The sequence below is a fragment of the Periophthalmus magnuspinnatus genome, chromosome 1, assembly GCF_009829125.3.
Source record: "Periophthalmus magnuspinnatus isolate fPerMag1 chromosome 1, fPerMag1.2.pri, whole genome shotgun sequence".
Classification (NCBI taxonomy): domain Eukaryota; kingdom Metazoa; phylum Chordata; class Actinopteri; order Gobiiformes; family Gobiidae; genus Periophthalmus; species Periophthalmus magnuspinnatus.
In genome coordinates, this window is record NC_047126.1 from 6,445,576 (window position 1) to 6,471,881 (window position 26,306).

General features: G+C 46.2%; 2 protein-coding genes across 2 annotated transcripts; one reads left to right on the forward strand and one right to left on the reverse strand.

The window, feature by feature from the left end:
* Positions 1-999: 999 nt before the first annotated feature.
* On the reverse strand, positions 1,000-4,313 carry LOC129456484 (proline-rich proteoglycan 2-like). The gene is made up of 3 exons (XM_055223920.1): positions 4,222-4,313; positions 3,350-3,632; positions 1,000-3,278 (listed from the first exon to the last, which is right to left on the reverse strand). Exon 3 carries the CDS (start codon positions 3,211-3,213, stop codon positions 2,452-2,454), a length of 762 nt encoding a protein of 253 aa, XP_055079895.1. The 5' UTR covers positions 3,214-3,278; positions 3,350-3,632; positions 4,222-4,313; the 3' UTR covers positions 1,000-2,451.
* An 886-nt stretch (positions 4,314-5,199) lies between these two features.
* LOC117393313 (calmodulin-regulated spectrin-associated protein 3-like) lies at positions 5,200-26,070 on the forward strand. The gene is made up of 18 exons (XM_055223840.1): positions 5,200-5,416; positions 10,986-11,251; positions 12,298-12,435; positions 13,161-13,250; positions 14,704-14,739; positions 17,830-17,968; positions 18,726-18,865; positions 18,939-19,032; positions 19,320-19,371; positions 19,515-19,576; positions 19,705-19,735; positions 19,863-22,059; positions 22,128-22,249; positions 22,615-22,877; positions 24,160-24,256; positions 24,629-24,708; positions 24,793-24,911; positions 25,694-26,070. The coding sequence occupies exons 1-18, from the start codon at positions 5,287-5,289 to the stop codon at positions 26,021-26,023; spliced, it is 4,386 nt and encodes a 1,461-aa protein (XP_055079815.1). The 5' UTR covers positions 5,200-5,286; the 3' UTR covers positions 26,024-26,070.
* The last annotated feature ends 236 nt before the right edge of the window (positions 26,071-26,306 follow it).

A 26,306-nucleotide genomic window follows, 5' to 3' on the forward strand; every position in this document is an offset into this window, starting at 1 on the left:
CAGGACTAAAATTTAACACACAAACTCTGCATTATTTAGGCTCTCAAACAGAAAATACTCTATTCCACCTTGTGATGTCATGTGGTGATACAGGAAGTGCTCCACTGTGTTTTTTAAACTCCATACACCTTCATTAGTATCGTTTGTATATGATTTCAGCTCTGGAATTGCCATTGAACTAAAGGTAAAAGGAGCTGTGAACTTGAAAACTACCACTTCATGACATCACAAAACAGAACCGAGCATTTTGAGCTTTGGAGATATGGACAGATTTACAATAAAGAGTTAATCAAACATGTGTGAATGAAACAAAACACAACACCACGTTTGTTTTTGAGGAAATAACAGCATTATAACATGGCTTAAAGCTCAGAAGAGTCCATTTTGTATAATTGATGACCTTTAAAGTTTTTCAGGTGAGAGTCAAAACATTTTAACTGTGAGTGAGATTGCTTTTTCAGAGACCTGACTGGTAGGCGGCATCTCCTGTTTGTCTCCTTGGAGTTAACTTCAACTAGCATGGAAGATAATTAGCTCTACCAGCAAATAAATGGGTTCTTCTAGTTCCTTGGGTACACGACTGGCTTCTGTTTGCCCGCTACTGCCCCCGCTGGTGCTGAGAACTGAGACAAATGAACAACAAAGAAACTCAACCGTATGAGACTTTTCTGTAAACCGTCGTCTAATCAGAAACAACAACATGATCGGTCAACGGGAAACGACAAGTCAGGTCCACGGAGACTGAACGAGGCTTTGAAATCACTTTGACTCTGTATCTTTGGGGAGAAACTACAAAGTTAGAATTTGTATGAATCATGTAGAAATGTTAGTCATTTATGAATTACGTCACAGGTTTTTCTACTCCAGAGGGTTTTATAATGATTAATTTCAAACTAAATTATCGTTAAACTAATCGGAAATGACAAAACAGATTAAAGTGGGGGGATTTTACCTGTCTTGGGTATTAACTGTTAACGCATTTATTTATTTATCTTTATTTATACAGCAGGGGAGCCCAATGAGAGCACTTGGGATCTTTTTTTCCATGTTCGCTCGGTTTTAAAACACAATACAAGCAGAAAAACAAACAAAACAAATACAAAGTCCAGACAAAACATTAAAAACAGGAGCAGGCGTTCGTATAAAAGTTTACCAGATTATTAAATTCCGATTGTGTCACTAAAGTGTTCAGTTTTGCTTCTCCTTGGAGTGTTTTCTATTTTCGTAAAGCAAAACGACTTGAAGCCTCTTTTATGTCTCAGTTCTGCTGCGGCTCGTCCTGAGTCTTACGCAGTCATGTGATCTGGTGTTAAATGTTTCAGTATCATGATTCACAAACAGGTGAAGTGTTCTGACGGTTTTTGAAGTCGTCCCTTATAGATAAATTTCATACATTGCTGTTCTTTTCTAACAGACACTGATGGACAACCCACTTTTTCATATAAAACACAGTTAAGGGTTTCAGATCCATCACCTATTATAAAACAAAGGACAGAATGAGTGGATTTAGATCAGCATGTGACCTTTTATTGTTTTGAAAATGCTATATTTGCTGAAAAACAACGTATTAACATGTTTAATTAGTTGCAATTTCGTTTTAGATGCTCTGAGTCCCCCCCTCCGTTTGTTCTCCGTGCTAAGTCACTTCCCCTTCATAGCGCCATCACAACACAATCAGAGTGCATCCTGCTAATGAAAATACCGCACATCACGTCAGGTTATAGATGTAAAAAAAAAATAAAAATAACTAAAAGGCACTCTGCGGTAAACGGTGATGAAGAGACTGATAGAAGTGAGGCTGCCCATTTGTGCCATTGTCTTCTCTGACCACCAACAATCACACACACCACAGTAATGGATGAAGTGCCTTGCGTAAGGAGTTCCCAGTGGTCTCGTATCCAAGTACTGACCAGGCCCGGCCCCGCTTAGCTTCTGAGATTTGACCAGATCAGGCTTTGATCATAGACTGCACACATAAATGGACATAGCTAACCTGCTGCTCCAAATAGGAAGTGATCACGGGCGCGCTATCGGCTCAAATTCACTTTCTATTGAAAAACTGTCGCCCCCTCCCTCTGTCAGGCTCGTGCCGTTACCTTCAACAGCCTCGCTCCGGATTGGCGCTTCGGTTCATATGATACAGTTATAATTCCAAACACGAAACTGCTCCAAATTGGCACCTATAACTGCTCTAGCCTCGATGAGACTGGAGCCGAACGCTGTGGGTGACGTCGCACTTACTCCACTTCTTTATACGGTCTATGGTTTTGACCGGGCTGGCTGTACTTGTTACTACTAGATTCATATTCAAATTCTGTTTTTGAGGAGGTTTTTGAAGAGGTAACAGTATTATAACATCTTAAAGCTCACAAGAGTTCATTTTGTGTAATATAGGACCTTTAACAGCCACATCTCACTTCAATACTACTGCATTTCAGGAGAAGTTTTTGTTCAGTTTTTGCGATGCAGCTGCAGAGGTAAAGAGAGGCTCCTCTTGTCCCGGGACCCTTTGGTGGCCACCTTGGTCTCTCCCTTGGTCTCCCCCTCACTGCCCTCTCCACTGCTGGCGCTCTTCCGGAGGGGCCCCAGGGACAGTCTGTGGTGCCAGGGGGGTCGGAGGGGAGGGTTCTGGGGGGGAGGATTCTGGGGGGGAGGATTCTGAGGAGGGGTCTGGGATGTGATCTGGGACAGTCTGTGGTGCCAGGGGGGTCTGAGGGGAGGGTTCTGGGGGGGAGGATTCTGGGAAGGGGTTTGGGACAGTCTGTGGTGCCAGGGGGGTCTGAGGGGAGGGTTCTGGGGGGGAGGATTCTGAGGAGGGGTCTGGGACGTGATCTGGGACAGTCTGTGGTGCCAGGGGGGTCTGAGGGGAGGGTTCTGGGGGGGAGGATTCTGAGGAGGGGTCTGGGACGTGATCTGGGACAGTCTGTGGTGCCAGGGGGGTCTGAGGGGAGGGTTCTGGGGGGGAGGATTCTGAGGAGGGGTCTGGGATGTGATCTGGGACAGTCTGTGGTGCCAGGGGGGTCTGAGGGGAGATTCCTCGGGGGGAGTTTTCTGGGGTGGGGTTTGGGACAGTCTCAACTTGTCCTGTCCTGGGACATTGCTCTTTCTCTTGGACTTCTTCCTCTTGTTTGTGGTGAGTTTGTTCCAGGCTCGCTCCACAGGAGACCTCTTCTTCTGCCAAAAGAACCGGCGCTTGGACCCGGAGCTGCCCATCGCTCTGAAGGTGTGGGGCCCCTAGAGGCCCAGGGGGGTACTGCACAGGGGCCCTCACAGGTGATCTACAAAAGAAGTTTTGAGGTTTAATAGTGATAAAGGTTCTATAAAAAAGATATGGCTGAAGAGTTTTTACCTTTTAATCAGGTTCTGATTGGTTAGAACACACACATGTTCATTCAGTGTACACAAACACTGGAGGGAAGATGGAAGAAGTGTCTTGCCCAATGACACAGCGACGATACCAGGCTCTTCACTGCCAATGAATCAGTATACCACAGACAGACAGACAAAAGACTTGATTCTGTTCAGAGCACGAGCCTGTATAACACACTCTAGTGAGGCAAAATACAAGAACATGAAGTGAAAACAGACCGACCTGAGCCTCAAGAAACCAGCGCAGTACTTGTACTTTGGACCTAGTAAATAGGTGATGAGATTACAGTTACCAGCCCTCGTAACTTAAACTTAATTTTCCTATTCAAATATTTGTGTAATCCATATTGTAAAACAGTAAAACGATAAACATGTGACGTCGTCTCTTGGTGACACAGATCAGCTGTGCCCCAGGACAATACAAATACTGGTTTATGGAGGAGTGCAGTCCTGGGGTGTTTAAACTGACTTAAACAACAGGACTTTTTAAAAGTTTCTGAGCTGTATGTTTGCTTTTCTCAGAGCAACTTATAGAAATCAGTAATTTGATTACTACTGAATAATCAGAGATTATTAATTATTATTATTAATTAGATTACTTTTAGAAGGAGTTGTTAGTAGTTTTTTATGATTACATTTTCAAAGTAATTTGACCACTACACACTGGTGTACTAGTGTATAGTGTAGGCCTACACCACTATACTCTGGTGTAGTAGTGTATAGTGTAGGCCTACACCACTACACTCTGGTGTAGTGGTGTAGGCCTACACCACTATACTCTACTACCTGTACATCATTTCCATTAGAAGACTCAGGTAAATCTCAGCAGAGTAAATGTAGCGCAGGACTCACCGGGGCAGGGTCAGACTGTGCCGAGGGTCCTCTGAGCAGCGCACTTCCACACACACGGCCCTGGGACAGACCTATGATCCGGGACTCGACCCGACAAACTGGTCCTGCTGCATTCTCTCACGCGCACTCTGCACTAGCGGCCAACGAGGACAAGGAAATGAAGTCAGAAGCCCAGTATTCAACGTGCCATTCTGGTCATGAATGCGTTTTTATTTAGGCTCATGTTTCAGTTTCACAGGTGACCTGGTCCAAACTGGCCCGGGCTGCAGGCAGAGAGTTTACTTTAGTTTACTTTGTGTTCTTCTCTTATATGAGACAGCTGTTTGGAACAGGGGGAGCTGCTTATTTTCGGTAAAAATCTATTTTAAGAAAACTTCATCTGCACCGCCTCATCGGGCCCCGCGTGGGCCCCACAGCTGCTGTAGAAGAGGCCCTTCATGTTCTGTTGGGTTCCGGCGCCCCCGTGTGGACACTCTGTGCACTGCCGCAGAGCAGTAAAATCAGAGCTATGCGTAAAACAAGTTTTCACCTTTGCTCTGACTGTTCAGGTCTCTGGAAAGGCAAGTCCGCCTCATATTGGCCTGAACTTATGCTCCTGCGCTACAGAGAAATGTGAAAGCAACAGGCCCAGAGCTGGAATGATGAGACAAATAGAGAGAAGAGCCAAAGCCAAATAAAGATAAGAGCGTTTAAACAGCCTGAGGCCACTTTGTGCTGCTCAGTGTTTCTTTTGACAGTGTAAACGTCTCCACTATGATCTGTAATCTGTTGTTTGGAGACAGATTGACCTCGGAACATGACCGTAAACTCCATGTTGTTAACTGACCTAATATTCTGTGGGTCTGTGGGTTAAACAGATCTCTGCGGTGACCGTGTAGGACCACTACTGATGACCTCTGCACAGTATCCCTCCGCCTCAGCATCCACAACCTGCTCTAGTACTGAGCGCATGCGCCCTCCATCCTCCATCACGCCTCCTGCTCTTCTGTCCCGTCTCTGCTGCTTATCCCGGGAGCGCGGCGTGGCTGGGTCCGTGCTGCTGCTGCTGCCTGAGCTCCGGTTACCATGGTGGAGACTCCCGGCACCGGACTACCCCCGGGGCTGGACCTCATCCCGTTGGACCGCTACCAACCGAACCGGGCCAAAGTGTGCGCCAGCGTGCGGTGGCTGATCCAGAGAGCGCACGGCGGAGCAGGTAGGTCCGATGGAAGGATGGGTGGGGTCCTGGTACCAGCTCACGAGGGCGTCTAACAGAGCGAGCTCCAGAACCGGCGGAGGCCCTGTTCTGGAGCTCGCCTCTGGACTCTTCCTCTCCTTGTTAATGTCCGGTTCAGCGTGTGCGTGCGTGGGCCGCGGTGTAGCGTCAGCGCGGTTGACAAAGAGCCTTTTGCCCGGAGGAGACGCACTGCACGCCGGTGTGTTGCGCGTCTTTCCCCGGGTAGGCGTGCGCGCTCTCTCTGGGTCCAGTTCGGTTCCGTGTGTGTTTGGGGGTGTGCGCGCGCTGTTCTGGGGAATCTAGGAAAAGTGGGCCGTCCGTGGGTAAGTGTGTCAGTGTGTCACGGCTCCTCCGCAGTGGGTACCGGCCCGGGGTGCGCATTGTTCAGGGGCTGGGATGGCGCTATGCTCACAGTGGAAATGACAGTAATTAGCGTGAGAATGGACAGAAAGGCGCACGGCGTGGTTCTGGTCTGCGTAATGTCTCCAGATGCCATTTGGACAGTTTCTCCAGAGCATCTCGCCTTAAGCGCTCCCTCCTGACGTCATCCATTGTGGTCTACTTCACCGAGCTCCTTACACTCCTGTTGTAGAAGCAAAATGTCAGATTTACAGCTGAAAATGTCAAAGAAAGAGAAAAAAAATGTTCTTTAAGGCTGTTCAGTATGTGGTCATTATACTAAATGTGCAGCACTTTCACACATTTTTAAAGATGCATTGTGTAAGTTTTCCTGTGGGAGGTAGCCATAGATGTTGGTTGTTTTACTTTGAATGATCCACAGTATGGCATTAAAGCAACTGTATGTAAGATTTTGACTTTAAATTCCATAAAAAAGACCTGCTTCTGAGCTTTTGTATAAGGCCTGTCCATATACTGAGAATGAGTAACACTTATATGTGTCTCTATCTGCAGGTCAAGGCTCTGGACTCACAGGGTCAGTTGTGATTTGTTTGTAGAAAACTTTTTAAACTGTAAGAGTGCAGGTTACATATAGTTCTTTTAAACATTTCTATCTTACATTTACTCAGTAACAAATGTTTTGGGGTTTTGTTTTTGTTTTTTGGTCAAAAATTGAAATTCTTACTGTGAGTGGGCTCGCCTCTCCACAGATTTACCCTGTAACTTGGGCTCGCCTATCCACAGATCTGACCTGTAACTGTAGCTCAATGGCACCATGGAAATTTGATGTACTTGGGTGGCATCATCTGCTTGTCTATGTTGAAATAATGTGTTAAAACCATACTGCGGAACATTCTTTGTGCAGTTACACAGTTCATCTGTTAGGCCTGTGTCCACACGTCTGTGATTATGTTTAAACTGGAATAAGACTGGGACAGGCCTTCTTCATAGTCATAGGCCTATTAATCCAGTTTATTACCAGGTTTACATCAGGTTTAGACCAGGTTTAGACCAGGTTTAGACCAGGTTTACACCAGGTTTACACCAGGTTTACACCAGGTTTACACCAGGTTTAGTTCTGATTTAGTCCTGAAATGCATGCATTTTTTATTTCCTGGTATGAATTTGGCCCTGTTAAGTCTCAAAATAGACAAGGGTGCACTGTAGAACCTTGTTGGTGATGTTGAATTCAGCCAAACATTGTTGCTCTTTAAAGATCCTGTATTACACAAAACTGACTCTTTAAACCATGTTATAATGTTGTTACCACCTCAAAAACACACCTGGAGTTGTGTTTTGTTTCATTCACATATGTTGGAGTAAGACTTTATTATTAGTTTGTCTACATCTCCAAAGCTCAAAATACTCTGTTCCACCTTGTGATGCCATAAAATGGTAGTTTTCAAGTTAGCAGCTACATTTTACTTTTAGTTCAGTAGAGATTGGTAACTCCAGAGCTGAAATCACCCAAATGATTTTTGTGAAAGTGTATGGAGTTTAAAAACACAGTGGGGCACTTCCTGCATCACCACATAACATCACAAGATGGAACAGAGTGTTTTCTGTTTAAAAGAAGAACTCAGCTTAAATATGCAGGGTTTGTGTGTCCAACACGAGTGAATAAAACAAAACTCAACTCTGGGGTATGTTTTTATGAGGAAACAACATTATAACAGATCAGAAAACAGTGTAATATGGGCCCTTTAAGTCCAGTGTTATGATGTGGCCCATGACTCATAACACGGTCACTGTTCTATTTGCTGGTCTATGTATTTGTTTACACTTTATGGTCCTCATAGGAGAATCTGTCCTCTGCATTTGACCCAGGTTTTAGGTCAGGATTCATCTCTCTAATATTATTATGTTACAGGGTTTTTCAGCCTTAAATGATTTTTAAACATGAGACAAAACACGCACACCACAGACATGAGGAGAATCGTATGAGATTTTAAAACTTAAGATCCCCCGAGCACAAAGACTGCAGCGAAGAGACTGTACACCACAAGCTAAAAGTCATAAAATGGCTTGTTTTGAGACTTTAAAGTGTTCTAAAGATCAGAGCATTGCACTTCTACGTTACATACAAGTCAAAACTACGTTATTATTATTCGTGAAATGTGGTGCCGTAGTTCAGATGAATGCTTTTAATGCACAGAAGGCTGGAGATAAATGACACAGGAAATAGAATCAACAGGTGAAGCTACACATTTTTTGTTGTAGGAGCTAAGAGGGTGCTAAGGTGTTCAACCTGGGTGCCTTTTAGCAACAGAGCGCAACCCCACCCCCTACCATGTTTGCTTCGATGTTTTAAGTAAGTTTGAATGTAGTTATCCCCTGTAGTGATTTATAAAACCTAATATGGACTTTTTTCTGAACACTCTGTGGGTGCTGTAAGGTATTTTTTTTTTTTAACAATGTAATGCTACCCTCAGATGCCTGTAGCCCTACTCACCAAAGACCCCACCCTGAGAGGGTCGTAAAGCAATCTACAGCACTGGGGCTAAGAAGATAACACCCAGGACCAGGGCCACTTCTTATCTGTGGCCCTGTTCACCAAGGTCTGAGTGCCCCCATCCTGTGAGGGTCATAAAACAATAAGATTGATTGACTTAAAAACGCACATTCAGGGATTTTGCCAAAAAAGGTTTTTAATGTGTAATCACATGCTGCCGAGAGGAAGACCCGCCTCACACACCGGGAGGCCTATAAAAGCTGGAAAGACAAACATCTCAGGACTCTCTTCCTATCCTTTCCTGAGAGTCCGGTGCTCCATTGTTAACTTTACCTGTGATGAACTCATTAAACCCTTCTGACTTATATTTCAGTCTCTTTCTCCTCTTTGACGCTTGCATCAGAAACGAACATTTCTATCAGTGCCATTTTAACATTTTTGTCAAAACTGGATGTGCTATGAAAGTGGGGCAAAAAAACAAACAAAAACAACATAGGGCCCCATGTACTTTTTAAAGAACGCTTCAAACAGAATTCACAGTGCTGTTTTGTGGACTGGGGGTCATTATTTGCAGAGGAAACATTATAAAGTATAATATGGACGAGAATGCTGCAGTTTAACTTTAAAACTTTATGACAGGTGAGGAATAAAGTCGTATTTCTTGGCTTTTCCTGAGTTTGTATCTTGCACCTCTGTGTGTCTCTCCGTCTATGTTTTATTGGCTGTTGCCGTGGTGATGTTTTGTGGCTATGATATGAAAGAGGAGCTCAGAGTCGCTTGGACACAGCACATGAGGAGCACCGTGGATACAAAATCATACACCAAGAGTCATTGAAAGTCTTCGAAATTAGGGAGAAGCAAATCGAGTCCTAAATCAGGCAAAATATCCCATAGTGTGTGTCAGGCTTTAATCAACCAAAACTTGTGTTAGTCAATAATTTCTGTATTTAGATCATGAAGGTTTCTATGGGAAAACAGCAAAAAGGAGAAGTGAGTGAGTTAGCTGAAGATTTGGGAGTGAATCGTGACTTAAATCTGCTTTTTTTCCATTGAATTACGAAGTTTCTTAGTACATATTTTCTGCATAAATAGTCGTTTTTGCATGAACTCCTCCTGTAGGTGTCGTCTTGTGAGCGCAGTTTGAGTCAGATACACAGAGATACGGAATAGTTTTGAGAGTCTTACCAAACCAGACACAGACACGCAAGTGAGGTGTGGAGATTGTTTTTTTTTGTTTTTTTTAGAGAGAGGGTTTGTTGATCAGTTGGATGGCTGGATTGGCGGAGGTGAGGAGGAGAGTCTGAGGAAGTAGATGGTTTTGCGACTGCGGTGCATGGGAGAGAGGGAGGGATGGAGGAGGGTTACGCATGGAAACTTTAAAGACACACATTTAATTTCATTTCTGTGTTGAGCAAACCGTGGTGTCCAAACATGGCCGCTCACTGAAGTCCACTGGTTTAGCCTTTAGCACTAGGTACATCCGGTCCTGCCCTGTCCATGGACCTTACGCAGTTGAGCTACCTCCCATGAGACTTTGAGCAACGAGAGCATGCGGCCGTGAACGAGGCAAGGGACTAATAAATAAATTACAAATGATAAATTATAATGCTTCTGCTTCCAGGAGCTTCTGAGCCATGTTCTAAACCTGTAGTTCATTCAGGACAGTTGGGCACATTCACATCGTTCACATTCTCATTTACTTCGCCCCACGTGACCGCTCTAACCAAACAGCGCTTGAGCTTATTGGGTGTTTTTGTTTTTGTTGTAGTACCAATGAGTGGCCACTAATCCAACTCGAGACAGATCAAACCTATCAATACCCTACTGAGTTATTTTAATAGATCCATGATGCTGAGTCTATTCCAGGCTCTGTGCTCTCCTCTCGTCGCCATGACAACCATTCTCTCACTTCCTCTCTGTCTTCGTTCTCTCCACCTCCCTCTCTCTCTCTGTCTCTCTCTGCTCTTGCTCTCTCTCCCTCCCTCTCATGGCTCTCTGTCTCATGTTTTTCCTCCTCTCTCACTTCCTCCGTCTCCTTATACTCTCCACCTCTTCTCTCTCTCATGTTCTCTCTCTGCTATCGCATCTTCTCTCTCTTTTTTCTCTGCTCTCTCAGTCTTTCTCTCTCTCTCTCTCCCCCTCCCACCCTCTCTCTGATGGCTCTCTGTCTCACATTTTCCCTCCCCTCTCCTTTCCTCTGTCTCTTCGCTCTCTCTTTCTGCTCAATCTCTGCTCTCTCTCTCAGACTGTCTCTCTCAAACAGCTCTCTGTCTCACGTTTTTCCTTCTCTCTTACTTTCTCAGTCTCTTCATTCTCTTTCTCTCTCTGTGCTCTATTACTCCCACTTTCACTGCTCTCTCTTCCTCTACCTCTTTATCTCCCTCTCTCTCCCTCATTTTTTCTTCCCATTCTCTTGGTCTCTCCCTCTCACTCTTCCTCTCCCCCTCTCCCTCCCTCTCTGACACTCTCCCTTGCTCTCCCTCTTTCTCACTCTCTTTTTTCTCTCTTTCCCTCTCACTCTCTGTCTCACTCTTCTGTCCTTCTCTCTTTCTGTTTCTCAAATGCAGATTTAACCCAGAGACACTAAAGGATGGGTCAAACACAGGTTTATCCCAAAAACAGTGTCTGGTTGTACTTACTGTCCCCTCGCCCCTTCAGTGTCCCTCTGCTGATGTCCCTGTCCCCTGTGTCCCTCAGAGCCTGTCCCGGAGGAGCTGCAGGACCCTCTGTACACAGACCAGTACGGACAGGAGCACCTAAAGCCCGCCCTGTCGCAGCTGCTCCTGTCGCCGCACCTGTACGCCCGAGCGGCCCGGGGGCAACAGGGGGCGCCGGGGGGACAGGGCGGGGACCCGGGGGACACTCCAGCCCTGCTCCAGCTCCTCACGAAGAAGGGCATCAGTGTGAAGACAGAGGAGGGACAGGTCACGGACAAGGATCTCAGCCATGCTCCCATCAAACTGGTCAGTATAGTGTTGTCAAGATACTAAAATGTCAAACTCAATTTCAAAACTAAGAAATACTCGGATACTCAATACTGATTCTGATAATAAAAACAAAACTTTATAGACAATAGTGATCTGACCTGTCCTCCACCTCAGTTTAAAGGTCCTATATAACCCAAAACTGACTCTTATGAGCTTTAATTATTATTAGTCTTTCTACGTCTGCAAAAAAATGCTTTGTTCCACCTTGTGATGTCATGTAGTGGTAGTTTCCATGTAAACAGCTACATTTTACATTGATTTCAGTAGAGATGGCCAATTCCAGGGTTGAAATTATCCAAATGATTTTACTGAAGGTGTTTGTTAGTGATGAGGAAACAACATTAGAACATAGATCAGAAAATAGTGTAATATTGTCCCTCTAAACTCCTGCATTCTTAGTAAAGTCAAAGAGATTCATATTTTCAGTGACATTTCTTAAACAAATGAGTCCACAAAAGCGACAAAAGTGAATATCTAATATCAGGCAAATCTCAAATGTCTTTAAAGTCTTGTCCCTTCAGTTTACTACTTGTCAAATCTTCTTGGCTCAAGTTCCACAGCACAAACGCAGCAGTGGACAGTGTATAATGCACAACATCAAGTCACAATGTTGGTCAGTGTTTGTCAGTGACTCACACACAGACAGACACACACACACTCAGACCACGCATGTGATGGATGTGGACTGACGTGTCCTGGTTTAGATAGCGCTGTTTTCATGTCCTCAGCTGGACCACATGTCTCCAACTATAGGCCTGTGGAACTGTGGCCAGGACCGTCCAAACAGAAAAAAAAGAGATAAAAAATAAAAATGCATTGGATTTCTATTAGAGCACTTTTACACTGCGTTCTTCACTGCAATGAGAGTGAAGTGTCTTGCCTAGGGACACAACAACACAATCCCTAATGTCAATCCGTACAAGTCTTTATGTGATTCACGTTCATGTTGTGTTTCTGTCTTGTGATCGGTTGCTGCTGTCTGCCCCTCCCCCTCTCCTGATACCCCCTGTGCTCGTCTGTAGAAGGCGCACATGGCCCTGGTGGACGGCCTCATGGCGCTGGCCGCTCAGGACACTCTGGACCAGGTCAAGATGGCGGCAGAGGTGGAGGCGGGGCCGGGCGCCGCCTGGGAGAACGCGCTGCTCTTCTGGGTCAACAGGGTGAGCTGGGACAGGGCATCTGGGTTAAATGAGCTGGAGGGAACCAATGAAATATTAATAAGGGCTAAAGAGGTCATGGGTGGTGTTGTTGTGGAAGTTGTGGCGGCCATCTTGTGAGTGGAGGAAGAGAATGTTTGTGTGTCAATAAACCATGTGACACAACAGTGATAACGCCTGTGTTTACTTAAAGTGGACCTATTCTGCAAAATGGATGTTTCAGAGGTTTAACCATGTTATAGTTGTTTCCTTATCGTTTACCCTCTGACGTTTAGAGAGATTCGTGCATGTTTGAGTAATCTTTATTCTCCTGTACAGTATTCAAAATGTCATTGCTCTGATCTACCTAGTTTTCACCTCCACCCGTACACACCCACTGTGACGTATGCACTTCCTTCTCCAGTTTTATTTACACATTTTAGAGTAAAGTACCTAAATTGTAACATAATGATCCAGACAGGTTATAACTATGGACCACACACAAGCACAATAGTTCTGCTTTAAACTTACATTACGCAAAGTGTAATACAGAAAATGATTAATCAAAAGTCCAGCTCCCTGGTTGTTTCCATGATTGTTGAATGTTCCTCTCCCAACATGGCGCTGGAGCTGGATGTTGGTGACTCTAGGTTACCGTGGCAATGATCTGTCTCGCCTTTTGTTAAACGCTCATTGGTCTGAACAGTCTGGATTCTTGGCTCTTTTGGCTAAAGATTTTGTTCTCACAGATAAACCAGACCCTACGGGAGAGCACAGAGGAGGAGGAGCAGACGCCCAGAGCCCAAAACTGTACTGATGTGCAGCCCGCCGCAGACCCGGTAACACCAAACCACCACAGACACGTTTTCAGGCTTTGTGGGGATGACAATAACCAAAATATCATGATATCGTATAATCAAAAATGTCACAATAATATCGTGCGCTGTCACAATATATCGAATCACACACTTTTGGTTACAGGAAACTACATAGACCATGGTCCTTTGCTGTTTCAGTGCAGACAGTAATAACTGTTCATCAGGCCCATCGGGAGAAATTTTGGGGCCCGGGACAGAATGGCTCACATGGAATCGCCTCTAATATAAAAGAATAGGCAGATTCTGATTCTGGGCCCCTAAGACACTAGTTCTTTGGATTATGACAGTAATGATTTAAAAAAAAGCCTGTTTTTGCAATTCTTTGAAAGTCCCCCCCCAAAAAAATCACAATATTGTACCATGAGATGCATATTGTGATACTTAGAGATAGACCAATATAGACAATATAAGGGCTTGGGGGAGTTTGTAGTAAATTTATAATAATAATAATAATGGCTTACACTTGTAATGAGCTTTACAGCCTTGTCAAAGCGCTACACTACAGTCATTATTCATTCATTTCCACACTTGGTGATGGTAAGCTACTTTTGTAGCCACAGCTGCCCTGGGGCAAGGCTGCCAATCTGCGCCATCGGCCCCTCCAACCACCACCTATCATTCACACACACACACACACCATACTAGGCAATGTGAGTGAAGTGTCTTGCCTAAGGACACAACGACAGAACTTGGTCCGAGCAGGACTCGATCCTCTGACCTTCGGGTTGGGGGACCCAACACTGAGCCACTGTCGCCCCTAATTTAAATAACATTGGTGAAAATATTCAAAATCGGGCCTCTATATCGGCCTTAAAATATCGGTAGAGCTTATCGGCCATGGGTTGCTCTGGATTCTAAACAATCAATATCAGCATCGGCCATGAAAAAAATATCTGTTGATCTCTAGTGATAATATTGTACTGTGAGGTTTGGATATTGTTACATTCATTTCATGGGGACTGACCATCATTACTACTTGTCAAACCTTAACCTAAGATTAGTTTTTTGATTTTCTCTTTTCAAAAACAAAATACAAAGGACATGTTGATTTCATTTTCTTCCTCCGTCAGTCTTGCATCTGCTCAAACCACAGGCTCGTACTGACAAAAGATTGGCTGTGGACGTCTCCATTCAAATTGCCCAAGCAACACACACACACACACACACACTCATATCTGTGTCACAATGTCTCAAGTCACAGTCACTATTGCGTCCTCATTACTCAAGTCATTCTTCATCTTACATAATACAAACTCATGGTGAAAAACTCAAATCAGTGTCACTGATGAGAGTTCTGGGCTGGTTCTGACGGGCTCGTGCTACTTGTGATGTTTAAGACAGTGATCGCAACATTTTTACTGCACATTCAACCCTGGACCTGTCTGTGACCTTTGACCTGTCTCTTGTCTTTCAGAGCCAGTCCAGCCGCTGGTACTGGAAGCTGGTCCCGGTGAGCTGTGTGTGTGTGTGTGTGTGAGCTGAGACACAGCTGTCACTCAAACTCATGTGTGTGTGGACCTGTGCAACCCAGGCGCTTTATATAAACAGTAGACATATTTTAAAAAAAAAAAAAAAAAAAACTTTTTTTTTTTTGCGATTCCTACAAATTATTTCTCAAAAAAACTAATTTGATGAGTAGGATGGACAGCTTTTGATAAAATAAAAAACACATAAAGGTGCATAAGACTGGTCCCTTAACATTATATTTAAGATTTAAGACTAGAAATCCTAATTTGACGTCCTGGTTCGAAGATCTGACAGCAGATATGACATACGGACACATACGTTAATGTAAATCCATAACTGTTACCTAACAACCATAATGTAAACAAGGGCTAGAACTCTTCCTTGTGCATAAATTGTCTTTTCATTCTGGATGGGTTTTTTGTGTTAACGACATAAGTAGAGCATGGATCTATTAAAATACATGACCTATGCAATTTTAACATTGTTTGTTTGTATGTACTTGTTTTTGTAATGTGCTGCCTCTTGGCCAGGACTCCCTTGAAAAAGAGGTTTTTAATCTCAATTGGACCTTCCTGGTTAAATAAAGGTTAAATAAAAAAAATTAAAAAAAATAACTGAATAAGGTATTTCTGGCTTAGAGCTGTCTCGAGTTGGATTAGTGGCCCACTGGTACAACAATGAACAGAAAAGGATTTTTCTCATAGATGCAGTGTAATCACAAACTGCTCGTGTTCGGCTGACAGGGGCTGACAGGGGCTGACAGGGGCTGACAGGGGCTGACAGAGCACATACAGCTTTCACTAAGGTCGAATTTTGTAGGAATTTTTTTCTGATTTTTAGATCATAAACTTTTTCTTAGCTTAAAATGCATCTGTTGTCTTAAAAAATGCTTTTTAATCATTAGCTTTGACTATACTCTATGTCGCTCTAGCTAAGCTCAAGCACTGATTGGTTAGAGCGGTCACATGGTACGACACAAACGAGCATGTGAGTGTCGTGAATGAGCTGAACTGTCATGAATGAACTACAGGTTTAGAATATGGTCCAGAAGCTCCTGGAAGCAGAAACATTATTATTTATTATTTATTATGTATTAGTCCGTTGTCTCCTTTGTGGTCACTCTGCTTGCCCTCGTCATGCAAAGTCTCATGGGGGGTTAACTCAGCTACACATGATGGATGCAGAGCAGGACCAGATGCACGCAGCCACTATAGGATACAGTTGTGACATGCACGATTGAGCACGGCCCATTGATTTAATGAGCGGCCATGTTTAGGACCTGGGCTTGAGGTAGAGGTACTCAGCCCTACTTCCTGTATTTTTGTACTTTTTTCCCCACAAATTGCCACTTAACTGATGCAAAACTATGATACATATTTACCACCGAACCTATAACATATCAAATCAAATCAGAATTAGAAAAAACATGAAAACCTGTCAAATGCACTTTAATTCTAATTACAAGACTGGGTTGGTCAGGCGGCCATCTTGGTCAGGTATTGCTGTTCTTGCTCATGCTAACATACGTACGTGAGGAATACATTGTTGGGTATGCGTGAGATGAGTGCGTGTGTGTGGACCCTGTTGATTGGCCCTGTCTGTCCCCCCTGTGGCCCCGCCCCCTCTGATGTGTCCCCGCCTCCTTGATGCTCCTGTCATTTATGCTTGTCTCCTCTCTCATCCCTCCATCAGCATGCTATCGCTTTTTGTTTGAAGGAGTCGGGGAATAAGCCTCCTGTGGTAACGTATAACGCATCTTCTGACCCGCTTCCCTCACATCGTCACGGAAATGCACATGACCGCATCCATCTTGTACATAAGGGGCGGAGCCGGGGAGGGGGCTTAAGGGGGCGGACCAAAACAAACATTCATTCCTTGCTTCTCATTACGTAGAGCATTTAAGCTACATCAGTGTACATTGCGTTAGTCACTGATGAAAACAGCGCACCAGTCCACCTACTATGTCATAATGTTGTTTCCTCATCACAAACAGACCTGGAGTTGTGTTTTGTTTCATTCACACGTGTTTGAAGATGTTGACAGACTAATAAACCAGGATTACTCAAATGTGTGAATGAAAAAAACACAACTCCAGGTATGTTTTTGAGGAGATAACAATATTATAACAAGTCTTAGAGCTCAAAAGAATCAAGTTTGTGTAATATAGGAGCTTGAAATTAAAACGGTTAATGCTAGCTAGTCTGCTCTGATTGGACAAAAGTGATGACATAGCCCTGGTTGCCATAGTAATGTGTAAGTTTTCTTGCTATAAACAGGTCTAAACTGTTATATTTTTGCCTGAGCTCCAATCTTGATCATTTTCCTAACCGTGATCTTAAAGTTAGATCACACAAACTCACTAAAGCATCTGACCTTCGGGTGCAGGTGGAGTAAAAGCCATAGTCTCGCATTTGTTAAACTCTTGGAAAGAAGAGGGCCTCGTAAATGAATGTTCTAAAACAACTTTAACCGTAACACATTTGTGATCCAGATTATAACCCTGTTCATCACCTTGACTGTCCCTCCGGAGCATACTATCTAGCATTGGAGTTTGAAAAGTATCCGTTCTTCTGGCATGGTGGTCTGTACTCATGATTTTGGTCGTAGTTTCTGAGGTAGCTGCAGCAGTAGTTTTGCAGTAACCTTATTTTAAATGCTTTAAAAGTTGTACCCGTGTGGTCAGTAGAGGAGTAGGTTTGTGCAGTTTGTCTGATGCATGTGCAGGTCCATGCTCCTCTGTGTCTGCTGCTGCTGCATGGCTCTGGGTCACTGAGTTCACCTGTAAATCCAACCGGCACACCTCTCACCTGTCCGCCTAGGTGTCCACTGATGTGTCCACTTGCTGTGAGGTGCTGCTTGTCCTGCCTCTGTTGCGCTGTCTGTCTCACCCTTTGTTCTTTAAGTCTGTAGTTTCACAGTTTGAGTGGTGGTTGATTTTGCTTTTTCACCTGGTCCTACTTGACTTGATCACCTCTGTGCTGTCGTTGTGCGCTGCCCGTCTGCCTCTGATGTGCTGACCCGGTGGTGAACCAGTGCTGACCCGATGCTGACCTGGGGTATGTTGTGTTCTTAGATCCGCTACAGGAAGGACAAAGTGCAGTCCAAGCTGACCCCCACCTTCCCCCTGGTCTCCGGACTCAAGGACCTGTCCAATGGCTGTGGTGTAGGAGCTGTCCTGCACTTCTACTGCCCCGGCCTGCTGCCTCTGGAGGGTACACACATACAAACACACACACACATAGATAGACATAGGCACACACACATACACACACACATACATGCACACGTACTCTCATGTTATCCACTTATGTGTTGAAAAGCAGAAGACACCGACCTGTTCCATTCATCCATTATAAATATGTCTAAGTGTTTACTGTAAACTACTGCGCCCTAGCTGCAGGTCCACTCTGAGTGAGAAGTATCCATACCACAGCCTGCATAAATGATGGACATAACTAACCTGCTAACCACAGTACTCCAAATAGGAAGTGAGCATAGGCACGAAGTGATTCCTTCAGCAGTTCCCCTCTACCTGGAACTGCTGCTGTCAGACTCATCATTCTGACCTTAAAATGTTTGTAATAACCCGCTCTACATGATCCTGATGTTTGTATTCTGTCCCTAAATTTAAACCGTAAACAACCTCGCTCCTGAACAGTAACATTATGGTTGTAGTAGACAGACTGTAGTAGGCAGACTGTATTGTAGTAGTAGAAGACTGTATGATAGTAGTGGTAGTAGTAGTAGTAGTAGTAGTAATAGTATTTCCTATGGTAGTAGTACATAGACTCTATTGTAGTAGTAGTAGACTGTATGATAGTAGTGGTAGTAGTAGTAGTAGTAGTAGTAGTAGTAGTAATAGTATTTCCTATGGTAGTAGTACATAGACTCTATTGTAGTAGTAGTAGTAGACTGTATGGTAGCAGTAGACATGTGCTCAGTTTGCCCATAGCCTTTGTCCTCTCTCAGACGTGTGCCTGAAGGACACCATGTCAGTGGCGGACAGTGTGTACAACCTGCAGCTTATCAGAGCCTTCTGTGAGACCCACCTCCACAAGTGCTGCCCCCTACAGGTGGAGGACCTGCTGTACGCACCTCCCCTGCTGCATGTGAGTAACTCTGCCACCCACTTCTCAGTGCTAATGTACAGCAGTTACATCTCCCCCCTCTGCTCCTCCACAGGCCAACATCCTGGTCTTCCTCTCGGAGCTCATGGACTGCTTTGAGATCCAGAAGCCGGAGTTTGTGAGACCAGTGCAGCCCGTAGACCTGACAGGTAAGAACCATTTCAACCTACGAGACTTCAAAAGGTCATGCACTGCAGAGACGTTGGTGCTTAGACCCTGGCAGATATATAAGTGTAAGGAAGGGAGAGAATGGACAGTAGACCCTGGTGATGATGAGGAAGAGAGGGGTCTCCTTTGAGGGCGCAGTTACATTTATGAGCATCTTTAGAGGCGATAGGTTGAGAGTCAAAAGTAGCAGGCTGATTGGCTGACACCAACAGAGGGAGGAGCCCAGAGGAATACCCCTCATTACATTTTGGTTCCTGGATGTTTTCAGATGTTTCTGGAGTCCTGGACTGCACCAGCCCTGTCAGCAGACACAATAACAGGTATAGCACACACACAAACACACACACACACACACACACACACACAGAAGTAACCAGAACTAGACGGTCGACAGTTCCAACACCTTATGCTTTGATGTGATCCACACTGTTGTAAATGTTCGCTGACTGATGCTGTTTTTCAGTGGCTCTCCTTCGTATATTTTCAAACCACCATTTGTTCCCATTCCCCCTGAAGTATCAGCAGGTAAGTGTACTTGAACAGCATGTCCACCATAATACAGGCCATTAGCAGTTCCACTAACAGCATATACTCAGATCTACCTGTACCAAACATGGACAGGGTCCTGACAGACTGTGTCTTTGTGTTGACAGAAAACCAGAGCTGGGCAAAGAAGCAGATCAGGTACTAGTCTGTGTGCTGTTTGGTGACTGTGGTGCCCTCACTTTTGGACCTTATTTTAACATGTTCCTTTGGCTTTTATGCTGTGCTGTGTGGTGCGTCCATCCATCCTCCACCTCCATGTCTGCAGTGGTCCCCTGTCTGCAGTGGCTTTCAGTATCCCATTTGGGCTGGACAGTGATGTAGACATTGTCATGGGCAACCCAATCGACTGTGTGTTTCGCCCCGTCAACAGCGATGGCCTGGCTCCTGCCGTCCCCGCCATGACCTCCCCTGTGAGAGCCTACAGCCCCCCTGAGGACCTCAGCCACCTGATCAGCAGCTCCGCCCCAGCCCCGCACTCCTGGGGACCCTACATGACACAGCTGGGAGAGCTACCCACCATCGAGGAGGCCCTGCAGGTCACCCACCCCAGAAAGTCCAGGCCTGAGCCCAGGTTGCGGCCTGAGGGAGCTCCAGCCGGGTTCTACCTGCACTCCCCAGAGAAAGAGGACCTGCCTCTCAGCAGCTCTGTCCCAGCCCGAGGGGGTGGGAGGGACAAGAGGGACAGAGGTCGCTCCTCGGACATATCGCGGGACGATGACTCGGTGCTTAGAGACGGCAGTGTGGACTCTTCAGAGGCTTCCGATGACACCCCCAGGAACACCCCTGGGAACATCCGGCCAAACTGGGGTCGTCAGAGCACCCACACCCCCAACGGAAGCCCCCGCATGACCAGCTTTGCCGAGCGCCGGGATAGCCGAAGGAGACATCCTGCTGCACCCGGGGAGGAGGCCAGCTCAGCCCCCACCACACCAGGGAGTCCTGCTGTGGCTGCAGGGCGGCAAGACACTCCCGGGACACCAGGCCCTGAAGCTTTGGCTCTGGGGGCACGTCTGGAGGAGAAGCGCAAGAGCATCGAGGCACAGAAGAGGCGCATAGAAGCCATATTTGCAAAACACAGACAGAGGCTGGGAAAGACAGCCTTCCTCCAGCTGCAGCGAGAGCAGGGCGAGGGGGGAGGGGACATAGGTGGGGACGCTACCACTATTACCACTTCCACCATGGGGGACACCGAGGACCAGCTTAGCCTGGATGAGCGCCTCACACAGGTGGAGGAGCAGCTGCAACGGGAGGAAGAAAGAGAACAGAAGGAGAAAGTCAGCGCCACCCCCCCTCGGCTGGAGAAGCAAGTGACCTTCTCTCTGGACAGTAAGGACAATAAGGACAATAAGGACAATAAGGACAGTAAGGAGAAAGATGGTGGGTCCGGAGGCTCTGGTCCTGGGGTGCAGGAGTACACTGAGGTGGTCCAGAAGCTGAGTGAGGCTCTGGAGTGTCTGCAGAAGGACATGCAGAAGCTGACACAGCAGCAGCAGCAACTCCTCAGTGGACAGTGGCCCAGGACCACACCCAAAAACTCCTCAAAGAACAAACCCCCTCTCACCGGCTCCAAGACTCCTCCCCGCACCCCAACCAAGACCCCCACCAGGAGTGTGAGTAAGGCCTGGCTCATCCCCGCAGCCCCCTCTGCATCCCATCGTTCTTCAGCTTCTGCTAAATCACCCTTGTCCTCCTCTTGCCCCGCTCCTCGCACTAGAGCCATTACAAACCCCCGCAGCCCCAAAACACACTCACGGCCCCACGCACCCCATCCGCGCCCCTCGGAGCTAAAGTTTCCCCCTCTGACCCGTGTCCTGACCCCCCCACAGAGCGTGGACTCGCTACCCCATCTGCGCCGCGTGTCTCCCAGCAAATGCCAAGTCCAGACCTCTTCCTCCTTCCGCATTGGGGGCCCGCAGACCCCACAGGAGTCCCCTCAGGCAGCTCCCCCACCACAGCCTGAGGACAGCACTTCAGACACAGGGTCCAGCGAGACCCCCACCCAATTCAGCCTGGAGCTGGACCAGGAGGAGAGGAGCTCCACACATGACATTCAGCAGCCTGCAGTACAAAGCAGTCCCTCTGAGTGCTCCCTCCAGAGTGAGACCCTGTCTCTGTCTGCCTTCAGTGTGGGCCCTGAGGGGGGGCAGGTGGACAGGTGCAGCCTGATGGCCTCTCTGTCTTCTCTGGAGCCGGCAGAGGGAGGCAGTGACGATCACACAGATGAGACCCACGAGTTCTCCTCTGACTCCATGAGCGACCAAACAGAGGGTGCAACCGCAGGAGCCCGAGAGCGAGGGCCCCCACCCAGTGAGTCCAGTGCAGAGGGACTCCCACCCAGTGAAGCCAGTACAGAGGGGCTCACCGAGCACCCCAGCAGTGACACCAGTGGAGAACAGAGTGGAGAGCAGAGTGAAGAGCAGAATGGCAGTGTCTCAAGAGGAGGCATAGGCTTCTTCTTCATGGTCAGACATATTCTCTCTCTCTGTGATTGTGTGATGAGACAGGAGTGACAGCAGAGGTGTTGTTGCAGGAGGGCGCTCACAAAGAGGAGGACATGGCCCAGCGCAGAGCAGCACTGTTGGAGCGACAGCAGAGGAGGAGTGAGGAGATAAGGAGGAGGAGGCAGTGGCACGAACCCGACCCAGACAACAGGTACCTCCATAACAGCAGGGGGCAGCACAGTGAGTGTAGAAATGAATCACAACTGATCAAGCCCTAAAGCTGTGCTTTTAACACAGTTTCAACTGATTTAAGGGGCTATGCTCAAGTTGTGTAGAATAGGCTCTATGTGTAATGATATCTGGTGTGGTTATTCCCACACCACACTAGGAGGTTTGTGTCGAGTCGCGCTAAATAAATAAACAGTGGACAGGAAAAAACAGAAGAGACATTATTTGAACGTAAATGACCATGACTGCTCTAGTGACTTGCCGGGTGCCACGGGACACAGAACATTGCATCATTAGTTTGCCTGTTCTTCTCTTGAGTGTTTGTCCCATTGTCTCTTTTGTCCACAGACTGGGTGGGCCTGAACAGCGGTCAGCCTCTCCTTCTGGATCACCTGCTGGTCACACCTCTCCCACCCCTCCAGCCACCCCGGCCCGTCGTGGAGACTTCACTCGGGGGGAGTACACCTGCCGTCAGCAGCTACGCATCATGGATGACCTGGACAAAATGCTCAAGCAGAAGTCTACCCCGGCCAAGAAGACACGCGCCCGGCCCCGAAGTATGACTCGAGACGGCACCCAGCTGTCCCTCAGCCCCGCCAAGAGCACCCAAGGTTAGTATTAAAGACTACTCCCTGAGTCAGTACCACAGGAGTACCCCATGTCAGTCAAAAGCTACCAAGGTTAGTGTTAAAGATACACAGCAGTACCACAGCAGCCGAAGTTAGTATTAAAGACTACATTCAAGGTCAGTACCATAAGAGCACCCCAGGGTAGTATTAACGATTACAACCTAAGTCTGTACATAAGAACACCCAAGGTTAGTATTAAAGACTACACCTTAGGTCAGAACTCAAGAGCTCCGAGAATTAACATTAACTACACCTTACGTCAGTACGACAAGAGCTAGGTCAGTGAGGATGCTATCGATCATAAGGACACTACAAGTTGAGTAGGACACCTCACGTCAGCAAGGACAATTGTGGGCTTGTTCTGAAACTGTCAAATCATAGCTCCTAACTCCTAGCCCCTAACGCCTTTACCTTTGTCCACCATAAGAGTCCTAAGCAGACAGTAGAAGGAGCTTCAGTTACATTTGGACAATCCAACCATCCTCCCCAGCAGCAAGAAATATGGAGGAGTCATGGCACTTTACAGCTGTTTAATAAAAAGAAACTACAACACCAACAAAACGGACTACTATAAGTGCTCCTCAGTCATCTCTACAGTGTTTGCACTCTTTGCTGTTGTTGAATAAAAACACTGTGCAATAAACCTCACATAATTCTCCAGTCTCACCATCAGCTGCAGCCTCTGCTCTGTCCTCTGTCCCAACAAATGTTCCAGAAAATCCTGTCCTTTAGTCCATCTGCGGTGGAGTGTAGAGGAGGTACAAGTTGCTCCATCAGCAGTGTTAAGACAAATAAATCATGTAGCTTTAAGTTTCATTTCTCGTAAAGAATGTGCTCCTTGTCATTATGTACATTACAGATAATGCAGGTAAAGCTTTCATTTGCACTCTTATATAAAGTTGGGTTTGTCCAGATGTTTTTTTTATAATGTCTGAAACAATAACATTTTTACTGCATCACAAACTCATCGTGCAGAGAGCGACTGTGTTCAGAAATGGAAAAGCGAATTGTATTATGGGATGCCGTATAGCTCCTTACCACTCAGTAGGAAACTCTCGACGTTCCTACACTAAAGGAACAGTGAAAGGAAGAATACAGACTCCTTCCTATTTGGACAGTCCTTATCATGACACAGGGTGACGCACATACGGTTTTAGCTTAAGGAGCTAGGAGCTTTTTGGCCACTTTGACGAATTCAGAACAAGCCCTGGTCTGTCGCCAATGGATACTCCACCGCCTGATGTTGTGTTTCTTTGTTTCCTAGGCTCTAAATTGACTAAAGTTTACTCACACTCGTCTCTGAACTTGCCTGCAACTGGTGACACAAAGAACAGCAGCAATGAACCCAACAAGCCCCACAGGTACAACACCTTTATTATTAAAATAGACCTATTATACAGACCGTGTTAGAGCTGTTTCCTCTTCTCATTTACCCTGTGGAAGTTGTATGATCTGTACATGTTTGAGCAATCTTTAATCACTTATTTTCAAGATGCCATATTGCCAATCAATCACCGCTTCCACCACCACAGATACACACCCACTGTTCTATACTTACTTCGTTCTTCAATTTTATTTTCTTAATCGGTAATACACGTGGTCTTAAACGCAGGACAATGCATGATTACTCAAACATGCTTTAACTCCAGTAGGTTAGTGATGAGGAAACACTGTTATTACATGGTTCAAAGCCCACAAAAAACATTTCTAAACCAACACATGTTTGTCCACAGCCGTCCCGCCTCACCGTGCAAACAGGACAAGGAGTGTGACCCAGGCTCCAGCGGTCCCTCGTCAGCCCCGGACTATACAGGTACTGTCCCCCACTTATGTCCAGGATGCCTTCTTCCTACTGCGGACATGTCTCTGACCCATGTCCCTCCTGACTATGTTTCAGGCCTGAAGCTGTTCAAAGAGCCTAGCTTAAAGTCGAACAAGTTTATCATCCACAACGCCCTGTCCCGCTGCTGCCTGGCTGGGAAGGTGAACGAGACTCAAAAGAAGAAGATTGTGGAGGTAGGGGTCTGTCTGAGGAGCTTCCTGCTAATAAGAACTAGCATGCTAATGTGCACTTTCTGCTTCTCTGACAATAAAGCATTTTATAATCAGACGCTGACAGTACACAGCAGCTTATACGATGTGTACTGGGGGAAAGACTACTTTTGCTCAATGAAATGGGAAAAAACAGGTATAGGGCCTTTAAAATTAGAAAACCAAGGGACTAAATCAGAACTAAACCAGGACTAGCTCTAAGCTGAAAGATACTGTCTGGTCATAGTGTCTTAGAGTGCAGTCTGGCCACACTTCCTACATCAGTTTGCTGACGACAGCTTTGGACCAGCTCCTGTGGGGTAAGTACGGCTCGAGGGTCATAAACAAGACTAAACCAGGGAGGTCTTCAGCAACATTTAAGGGACATGTCAGTTAAACACTTAATCCAAGTTTTTTTTTTAGCTACTTTTTTTTGCTACTATATATGGTGTAATGACATTATCTACTGTTCTTAGTTATTTTTGGGAACTTTAGTGTAAATGGGCAAATTTGCAGCAGGTCAAAAACACTTAAATCTAAGTGAGTGATGCCTTCAGTGGCCTCTGCAATTTAAGTAGCTGGTGACTTTACGAAAGACTGCTCTGATTACGCCTGGCTGCAGGGGTGGAGTCTGAGGTGTGGTGTAGACCAATCACACTGTTCCTTATACCCCCCTCCTCCCCTGGTTGTTGTTTAGTCCCACTTTATCTGAAATATACTGCTGATAATGAGTTAACAAACACAACACTGCCCTCTGGTGTCCACAGGAGATGGAGAAGAGTCCTGCTAACCACTTCCTGATCCTGTTTCGGGACGCTAGCTGCCAGTTTCGTGGGGTGTACACGCTGAGCCCGGATGCCCAGGAGCTAGTGCGGCTGACTGGGATGGGGCCTCGGGCCGTCAGCTGTGCCCAGGTCGAGTCCATCTACAAGTATAGCTCTGACCGCAAACAGTTCTGCCCCATCCCCTCCAAGACCCTGGGCATGAGCGTGGACGCCTTCACCATCCCAGGACCACTGTGGCAGGGAGGCGGGGCCGGGGGCGGAGCCAGCAGGAGGGCCAGCGTCACCAAGAAGAGCACCACCTCAGCCAAATGAACTCTGACCTGTGCGCTGTGCTTCTACAGTTTTGGACTTCCTGTTTGATTAGGTTGATTAAGGCTTTGGTTGAACTCTGATCTTTTTTTCTGACAGTTCCTCACCTGGCCCGCCTATAGACTGTGTAAAGAAGTGGACAAAGGAAGAGGGACCAATCGAGGCTCGCAGTTATAGCGGGGAATTTGGAGTTTCATATTTGGAATTCCGACCACGAGTATCATAGCAACCAAAGAGCCAATCAAGAGCAAGGTGGTTAAAGGTAACGCTTGCACAAAGAGGGCAG

What these genes read in the sequence shown, in the direction of transcription:
- LOC129456484 (XM_055223920.1), bottom strand. Translation starts at nt 3,213, where the DNA reads ATGGGCAGCTCCGGGTCCAAGCGCCGGTTCTTTTGGCAGAAGAAGAGG.
- LOC117393313 (XM_055223840.1), top strand. Translation starts at nt 5,287, where the DNA reads ATGGTGGAGACTCCCGGCACCGGACTACCCCCGGGGCTGGACCTCATC. An exon ending in TGCTCTTCTGGGTCAACAGG is followed by an intron (nt 12,436 to 13,160) that starts GTGAGCTGGGAC and finishes TTGTTCTCACAG; the next exon opens with ATAAACCAGACCCTACGGGA. An exon ending in GAACCCGACCCAGACAACAG is followed by an intron (nt 22,250 to 22,614) that starts GTACCTCCATAA and finishes TTTTGTCCACAG; the next exon opens with ACTGGGTGGGCCTGAACAGC.